At 40.6% G+C, this 9317-nt stretch overlaps 2 protein-coding genes across 3 annotated transcripts; both read right to left on the reverse strand.

Annotated features, from left to right (window-relative positions):
• Window positions 1–1130: 1130 nt before the first annotated feature.
• dtd1 (D-aminoacyl-tRNA deacylase 1) lies at window positions 1131–6965 on the reverse strand. Of its 2 annotated transcripts, XM_088302732.1 has the most exons (6): window positions 6510–6965; window positions 6076–6166; window positions 5312–5547; window positions 4310–4404; window positions 2852–3025; window positions 1131–1193 (listed from the first exon to the last, which is right to left on the reverse strand). In XM_088302732.1, the coding sequence occupies exons 1-5, from the start codon at window positions 6550–6552 to the stop codon at window positions 2870–2872; spliced, it is 621 nt and encodes a 206-aa protein (XP_088158858.1). In that variant the 5' UTR covers window positions 6553–6965; the 3' UTR covers window positions 1131–1193; window positions 2852–2869. The 2 variants fall into 2 exon arrangements, with proteins under 2 accessions (XP_088158858.1, XP_088158857.1); XM_088302731.1 differs by lacking the exon at window positions 1131–1193 and having other exon boundaries at window positions 2690–3025.
• A 229-nt stretch (window positions 6966–7194) lies between these two features.
• Window positions 7195–8116, reverse strand: smim26 (small integral membrane protein 26). The gene is made up of 2 exons (XM_088302733.1): window positions 7968–8116; window positions 7195–7681 (listed from the first exon to the last, which is right to left on the reverse strand). Exons 1-2 carry the CDS (start codon window positions 8089–8091, stop codon window positions 7509–7511), a joined length of 297 nt encoding a protein of 98 aa, XP_088158859.1. The 5' UTR covers window positions 8092–8116; the 3' UTR covers window positions 7195–7508.
• Between the last annotated feature and the right edge of the window lie 1201 nt (window positions 8117–9317).

Below are 9317 nucleotides of genomic sequence, written 5' to 3' on the forward strand. Positions count from 1 at the left end.
TACAATTTACTCCCCCTCTCCGTTCAAGAAAAAATGGTTGCGTCCTACGGCGCCACCAATTAACGCATTTACTGCTATGGATGGCTAAAGACGTCAAAGATCCATTTTTTTTTACACGGCTGGTCGTGAATGAGTAAAGGGGAAAAGGGTTTGTGCAAATGTGTGAAACCCTTTTTTAAGATAATCGTGGGCTTGTTGAGGTGCCGCGGCCGCTCGCTTACATTTTGTGCCTAGCTTTACAACATCTTCCAAAGTTCACGCGAGATGACAGTAAACTTGCATTTATTTTCAACACAGCACTCACGTGGAAAGTCTCAGCCCTCTAAATCCCCCCGCCCCCTCTCGCTCTGTCTCTATTTGCCACACATGCGAACGGTGGTGCGTATTTGTGACCAAGAAGACGGGCCAGGAAAGTACGAGATACGACATTCCGCATTTGAAAAAGATCAACCGGGTCACGAAAGACTCGCCGCGGAGACGACGCGTAAACTCCAGTGAGAATCCAAACAGATCTGCAGGCTTTCAACCTGCTGTGAACCTCGCAGAACTCAGACTGGTCATGGAAGTTCTGAAACAAGAGACTGTACGCAAACTCGCAGGCACAATGAAAGACAACAATGTAGGAGATGGGAGGAGGAGGAGGAGGGAGGGGCAACAAATTAAAGCCAGTTAAATTGTTTTTCCATAGCCAGCGGGCTTGGCAAACGACCCTCTTTCTCTCACAACATTTAAGAGAAGTCATCGAGACGCCAAACCAGACACAATGTAGCTTGGAAGCTTGGAATTTAACGCATGTGTACTGGACACTAACACTTTCTTACTGCACAAGAGAACATTTACCTTTTGTTTTTGACATATTTCACAATAGCATTTTAATAAATTCAAGGCCACACAATTTCATGTTGTTGTTTGACTTCATTCATGCCCGCTATTAGAATCATCGCGCAGTTACCGCAGTGGAAACTCTCCAGTTCCAACTCAATTCAAAGTGGTCCAACAAAGCCGAGATCACGACCAGACACATTTGGGTCATGTCGTCTTTTTCCGACAGTTCTAACGTCACGGCAAAAGCAACTTCGCTTCCTGTCCTCCTGCCGCTGCGGGAAAGCTCAGCTGAGCATCGCTTGGAAGTGAAAATGGGGGGGGAGGGTGTATCGAAGGTATAGTTGGGCAGGCGGATATAGCACACTCACCTAAAAAAAAAAAATAAAAAAATTTAAAAGGTAAAATGAGGACAATGCAGAAGGATTCGGTGATGTTGCTGTAATGACAAAGATCCACGTTGTGAAGCTCAATTAAAAAAAAAAAAAAAAAGACAACGGATGTGTATTCAGGTCCTTAAAATCTTTATTAAATAATAAAAACGTAAACCATTAAAACATTTTGGGAAATAATTGTGACAGCACTTCCGGGTCGACGATATTAAGCAAACTAGAGAAGTAAAACAAAACATTTTGTGTTAAGGTGAAATAAAAACAAAAATAAAAGTGATTAATGAAAGCGTTTATTTTAGTTTTCTTCAGCACAGTACATGTCCTTAAATTTATTGCTATGATTTCAGTCACGTCTACATAAAGAAAAAAAAAAAAAAATTGATGCCCAAGTAAAGCGGAATTTAACTTTTCTCTCTGCGTTCATCATCAGTCCATCAGTGACCGCCGTCCGCATTTCAGGCCGGCCCTCGTGGGCTTTTTTTTTTTTTTTTTAGCGTCCATTTTCGCACATAAAATAAAATCACAACTATCAAAACACAAGCATCACATATTTGACGAGGTTGTCGTCATGGTTACTGTGAGGAGACTGTGGGCGTCTCCGGATGTGACGGCGGACTAAACTTTGCTAAGTCGCGCTAATGCACCTTAAACCGATTATAAAACAGAACAAATCGCAAAGGAACAGCCGCCAATTGACGTTAGTGATAGAGCGATATGCTTTACCGATTGCGATTATTTGTAGACATGGAGGCCGATAACCGATATTTGAAGCCAATATTCATTTGTTGAGAGAAGAGTAAATAAAAACTCCAAAACTTGACTTGGTTCAAATGCCTTTGAGCACATGTTTATTCAACAATTTTCTTTTACATTTATTTTTTACATGATAGTTTTTTTTAGATCCGCAAATAGTTTTCTATTAGTTGTTTCGACAAACTCTGTTATAACTGCGGGGCAGATAGTGTCCGTACTACACCGGGCTGCCAGCAGTCCAGATCTGTCTCCGGTTGACATGACAACGGAAATCTTGCACCGTCGAACAACTGAAGCAAGAATGGGAAGGACTTCCGCCGACAAAGCTTTAACAATTCGCGTCATCAGTTTTAACTAGCTTAGTGTTGTGAAAAGCGAAGGTGATGTAACACAGCGGTAATGTTTCCCCTGGACCAGCTTTTTGAGAACGTAATACAGGCAACAATTGAAAATGAGTGAATATCTGCAACGCCCCCCCAAAAAAATATCAGTTTGAACATTAACTTTTGTTGTGTATTCAATTTAATATTGGTTGAAAAGGATGCAAACCGTTATGGTATATTTTTATTTGTGTCCCAACTTCATTGGAATTCGGATTTGTAAATGAATGTCTTGATGATGTCAGTGTTATAAATAGATATATAGAATGGCATGAAATTGTCACTGTCATGATGTAAGAATTAATCATTGTTTTGAATCAAAAGGGGAATCAGAAGCAAACGTTCAATGAAAATGTCTTTTATATCGCCATGCTACTAACAATGGCAACAATTGCCTAGCAGAACTGTCAATCAAACACATACTGGATTGATAAAAACAAAACAAGAATTATAAGAATTTTCCTTTTTGGGCCCGACAGTAACAATAAATTGATATTTGCCTACCACACTCCGTCAGGAGCTCTAGGGCTCCCTTTCTGAAGACACGTCACCCTCTGCTCCACTACTCGCATTCGCGTCCTGTCGGGAACGCAGGGCGCTCTTCTCCCGACTTGACTCAGAGGGTCCCTTGGAGCGTGTCTTTTCTTTCCTTTGTTGCTGCTTCTCTTGTTTGGACAACTGTGGGAAAACGTAAAAAAAAAAATAAAATAGGAGCGCTAAGTTTATTCATCTTTTAACTTTCCGCCACACTTTATTTTATTTTTTTTTAAATGTCTGTCTTATGGGTCAAACTTTGATCAAAGGCAAGAGAATCGTAAAGGAGCTAGAATTTGACTGAATGCAACGGGGCAGCCCAAAGAGCACAAAATTATTTGAGTGAACAATGATCATGAAACATTTGTTGAGTCAATTCAACAGCTAGAAGACAGCGTTATTGTGTCTGCAAAGTGTTTCAATCAAAGCGCATGACAATGAAGCGCAACATTGTTTTGTCTTTGTCTATAATTCTTCATCTGTAATTTCTTTGCCACAATGAGTCAAACGACACAGGATGCGTCCAGCTGTTTTCACAACAGTACTACGAAAATCAAGAAAGTGACAGCCATGTAAAAATGCATCAAAATGTTGTGACGTGTGAGACTGAAATGGATGAAATGATCTCTTAGCCATTGGATTTGTTTTTCCATCATGGCCAGAATCTTTCTGGCAAGATCATTTCATGGCAATTTCAACCGTGCCTTTTTTTAACAATGCATTAATGGCATTTACATTCATTCATGGGTAAGTTGATTTGAGATGAAAGCGTTTTGCGTGAACAACGTGTTTAAGGAAAAAGCCATCAGAGTTATTGCCGAGTGTTTTCCTTCTGAGCTATTCTTGGTTGTCGAAACATCACAATAATGGAGCGCATTGTTGTGACAGAGAGCATTGGTGCGACTCTGTGCATAGCGCTGACTCTTAACACTTTGCCGTTTGCGCACATTCAAGTTGAGGGATCTTCAATAGTCGTAAAAACAAACAAACAAAAACATTTTATTCAACACCATCGTTGTATGGCATCCCAGACTCACGGAAAGAAAGGCCAAAAACATGCAGAACAGCAAAACCTCAGATGTAATATGATAAGAGGGATGGCTTTTAGTTCCACTGCTCGATATTCCATGACACTAACTGCTCGGAGTTCCAACTTCATACATAAGTTCAGCAATTAAAAGATCCATGAAATGAGCAAAGTCCAATTTCACACCAATGCTACAATTGGTGCTCGGCGTTGGCAATTGTTTGTTCTTATTAGGTAGAGTGGCTTCAAAAAAAAAAAAAAAGTATCTATCACCACCTAGTGGTTCAAAGTGAGGAATGAAAAAGTGGTCGGCATGTTTATGTCAAGCAGGTAACTGCATCTTGGTCAGGTGTTTTGACCTATTAAAAAAAATAAAAAAGCAAATGTAAAACATTCCGTACCTGTCGGGGGTCTGAAGAAACAGGTGACGTCAGTTCAATGGTAACAGGACCATCATTTTCAATGTGCACGGCCATGGAAGCTCCAAACTTTCCATCTAAAACACAAGGCAAATACAGGATGCAAGCATGTGGGGGACATCAACATTAAAAAAAAAAGTAAGAAAACAAAATGCTATCTATAGGAATTTGCATGAGAAAGAAAATGTCGCAACAACCCATTTGAAATCTTCCTTATTTTGACAGCGGCTGTAACAATCTGGAAACAATCTGCAGCTGAATTCAAATGAGACCACTGCAACAAATTACTTTGCGTAACCCAAATGTTGACTTATCTTTCAAACTTAAGTCCAAATTGTAGAGCTCTGCGGGGGTTCAAACTTCAAGGTATCAGATAACGCTTTATAAAGATGTCATATAATAAATAGTAATAACAGTACAACATATCTATATGATAAGGTTGAGCCCGTTGGCATTTGGGGCAAGTAAGTATGCGGACAGCTATAAAGTGTGACGATAGCCAAAATGTTCTGCCAGTGGGTCAGAAAGATTAATGACCCTATCTGCTCACTTAGTCCATGCTAGAAGATTGCTTCATAATCATATTTCCTCTCTGGGGCTAATTAGAAGTCCTCACTCATATCTGGCTAGGCCAAAGTGTTCTCTCTGCTCCCAGGTGGTCAGACCCAGTTCAGTGTCACCATTAAAGTCCTTAACAATCCACACTTTGATTAGACTGTGTGCCGAATTTTGTGCCACTGAGCGCATTTGTAGATGTCCGGCAGTTAAAACTTTTGTGGCATAAATGATCTTTTACCATTTAGTATGTACGTAACGCCAAACTACATCAGAACATACCAGATGAAGGCGTCATTAGTCGACCCACCTTTAACCAGCTCATTTTGTGGTCAACACTTAAGCCAAAACCAATCTTTTTCCAAATATTATGTAATGTCAAAAACCGTATTAGAACATACCGTATGAAGGTGTCATTAGCTGACCCACCTTTAACCAGCTCAGGCTTGTAGGCACTCCTCATGTTCTCCAGGATGCTGGCAAAGAAAGGTTGCGCCAACTCTGCGGGCATCGCCGAGTGAAAGTCCGGCTTGTTGCCCTTCAGTATGCACTGTAGTGTAAACTGGCTCACGCACAGCACCTCAAAGTCCCGGTCCATGACACTTTTGCTCCATGTCCGACCATTCTCATCTTCAAACAGCCGCAGGTTCAGGATCTTGCGTACGCTGCAGGAAAAAGTCGGAAAAATTGATGAAATGCGCGCCACAAATGGACCCTGATCCGGTCCAGAAAATAATATCAACCAAGCTTGAAAGGACGCCACTGGACCACTAGAGTCGTCCATGGAAAATATGTTACCTCTAGATTTGATTTTACCTCCGCAGCAGTAAAATAAGAGCTTGAATGTGATGATTTTAGTCTGCCTCATAACAGCGTTTGTTTTCTTGGCTTTCTATTCTTTTCATTTATTTTTCACACATTCTGCTTCTTTTATCCAAAAAACATTGGTCACATGTCTTAGGTAAAAAAGTGTCAAATCAGGAATATTTTTGAGAGGCAAGGCTTGGCTTCGGAAAGAATCTGATGGGGACAACTGAGAACTTCGTGATGCTAGCTCATATTGTGTCATGTGACTTTTCCTCAGCGTTGCAACGTTTCATTGAAGTCAGAAAACATTGAAACTGCTCACTTGATGCGAAAGTTTGTTCTTTAAACAACTATCACGTCAAAGCTCCTGTCCCTCGTGCACTTACATGTACTCGGCATCTGTATGGGTGTCCTCCACCGATATACCGATCAGCACACACAAGCCCCGTCCTATTGAACTGATCTGCTCGCCTCCCACTGCAGGGAGAAAAAAAGCAGAAAAAGTTGATGAGAGGGTCAAGTGCAGCTTTCTGTGGACGAGCAAGCATGAAACGGGTTGCAGCCGTACAGCTTCTAAATGATTAATTCGTTCCGCAGTGATATTAGCATTTGGTGACCAAGCCCGAGGGTTGCTAACTTTAATTAGTAGAGATGACTTTTGCTTTATTTCAAGTACGGAAATGTGAGGTGGTTCCAATGCTAACCTAGCTACAGTTAGCTTAACGTGCATTCAAGACGCTATTGAATTGAATTGAATCGCTGTCACAGGCAAAGAATTAAGTAAAGCACACCGTCTTTCAAATGAAGGGAACTCGTTCACCTGTCACAGAAGCCTTGGAAACTCTTTGGATGATCGCTTTCATTGTTTCGGTTGTTTCTCAGCACACCGGCATATCTTGAGCAGACTCACACGGCATTAAGTGGAAGTGGAACTTTGTCGCCCTCTATCGGTTCCCCGTAGTTGCACTTTCACTCACGCCGCAGTAAAGCTGCACACAAAGCGACTGAACAAAAAGTCGTCTGGTGCCTTTTCAACCCTGGTATTCTTATACTGTGAATAGGCTACATCTTGACAATTTGTGCACTAAGAAAATACATTTTCACTTGTTGAATTTTATTTAATATCTTCTGTATAATAAACCTACTAAATATGGACCAACCTATTAGCCTGCGCGCCTGCTGATGACGTCATGCTTCATAATATATTTTTGTAATATATTTCTTCGCTTCCATGTTTATTAACCCTGTTTGTATATTCTGAGTTATTAATAATAATAAAGTACATTTACTGCTACTTTTGCAAAAATCATCCCGCGGTGGCCTGCGTGCCTGTCGAATACGTCACGTCAACGTTCCGTTGCTTCCGGAATCAGATCATAGTTAAAAAAATAAAATAAAAATAGAATCAGATCATGGTTAAGGGTCGGAGGGAGAACATGGAAATGTTTTATACAGACATTATATTCATACAATCAAGCAGCTCTTCATACAAACAGCCGTTTGAGCATGTTCAACATGAAAACATGCCCTTTTTAATTGATGCCAAGCACTGTACATTACTTACAATTATATTTGACAGCAATTTATTTTACAACTGTTGGTGCACAAGGATATGGAGAAAATATTCCTGCATGAGCCTAGCGTTTTTGTAATTATCATTATTTGCAGATGGTGTGACAACCCAAACGGAGATGGCAGCTTTCTTATAGTTGTACAGGACGCGCCATAGTTGATTTGAATTCATTCTCACACAAATATATTGATTCATACTGCATCATAGTGTGCCCCCCATACATGTCCACATTGCCCATTTTTCATTTCATCTGTCTCCAGGACCACCAGTGAATGACTGAAAGAAATTGTAGATCCTTGTTGTGTATGGGACAAAGTCTTCCTTCATGATGACGATGGTTTTGCTGTGAGCAGTCTGGTATACAAATTCATTTGGATTCTTCGGCACTTCTAATTGTTTCTCTTCATTTTGAGCCGAATCTGATGGGGGAGAAAGGTAGAGGAATTTAGCAATTGGAAAATAGGCTGACAGAGCCACAGAACATTTTAACAGAAAAATGCATTTTATTTTAATAGTCCAACAATCCATTTTAGCGTCACAGACCCTCAGATGTTTTGGGTAAAACCAGAAAATTACCCCTGCAAACTTTGAAGGCGCCCCATTAAACTAATAGCAATTTTAATTTGCAGCTATAAGAGGGAAAAAAAGCGTGAACTTTGTTAACCTACTCGCAGTTAAAACTGACTCCTCATCACGTTTACATACCTGTGCTGTTTTTCAAACGACCTGTGTAATATAAATATCCAAAGGAGCCGACCATAGTCCAGGCGCCCAGGGCGTAAACCGAAGACACAGCTCTGTTCCACTTTTTAATATCTTTCAAATTCATCCCTGTACTCGAAACAGCTGCGTTGTGGCGCTAGGGTTAGCAAACTATGCTTCGCTAGCTCGACCTAACGCGAACGCGAACTGGGCGCAGCCATGACAGTCCAGACCGGAAGTAAACACAGCCAACTACAGCAACGTCACGTGACGGCTAATCGTTTATAACATTTGAGATGTCGATTTTTTACGCTATGAAAATAAACAAACAGAACTCCCACTTTATGATATGTAGCTGAATATATATTTTTTTCATAATTTCCGCGGAAGGAGTGGCATCTCAAAGGTATGGGTGTGTGTCTACCAAACCAAGTGAATGGTGAATCAACACCATCTCACATGCACGTTAGTCATCAGTAGAATACTGGAATTGCTGTGCGGCACAATGAGGACAGGCAGACTCATCCTCATCCATCCAACAGGGAAGGGCAGGCCAGAGCCCCAACACACAGGACAACACCCATGCCAGCCCCACCAAAGCACCCCCGCCAGAATACAGAATACACGAGGATGCAGCCCCCCCCCCCCCCCACCGCATCAAAGCAAGAGGCCCCAAACACAGCGAGACAACAAAACACACCTGTCAGACACATTTGCAGATGTTTTTATGGTTCACATAACAAAAAATGATGTAATCAAACTGATGTTGTCGCCATCTAATTTGGGAATAGGCAATTTAAATGATAGAGGAGGCCACACACACTTCCCAACCTGATGTGTGAGAAAAATGTTTTAAATATGTCGGACAACTGATATGACTAAGCGTCACAGTAAAAATGGATACTGACCCTAAATATTGCCAAAGTAACTCAAGGTAAAGAAATGTAAATGTTTTATGACCTGCCAAGTCTCTTATACTGATTTTCAAAAACTTGATGTGATCTGATATTTAGTAATTATTTTTTAACAGCGGCTTTTTATGAGTCAGTAAAACATTTGCTCGCATTGTGGCTGTATCATTTTCTAGGAATCGATATATTCTTACAACTCCTTGAGGCCTTTTATCGAGAATGACAAGTTACTACAGAAGCATACGAGTTAAATCATCAAGACAACCTGTCATTTTTTTCCACTTGAGAATTTAAATAAAAAAATCTTCCCGCAAAAAAAAAAAAAAAAAGTTGAAAAGTCATAAATCCATGGACGGAGTGTTAAAGGGGATGTCACAGCACAGCAATTATTTAATTGTTTAAAATGCACCCGTTTCCACTGTTCAGCTAATAATCAATCATG

This window comes from Idiotropiscis lumnitzeri, chromosome 8, assembly GCF_059441095.1.
Source record: "Idiotropiscis lumnitzeri isolate Australia: NSW breed Sydney's pygmy pipehorse chromosome 8, RoL_Ilum_1.0, whole genome shotgun sequence".
Taxonomy (NCBI): domain Eukaryota; kingdom Metazoa; phylum Chordata; class Actinopteri; order Syngnathiformes; family Syngnathidae; genus Idiotropiscis; species Idiotropiscis lumnitzeri.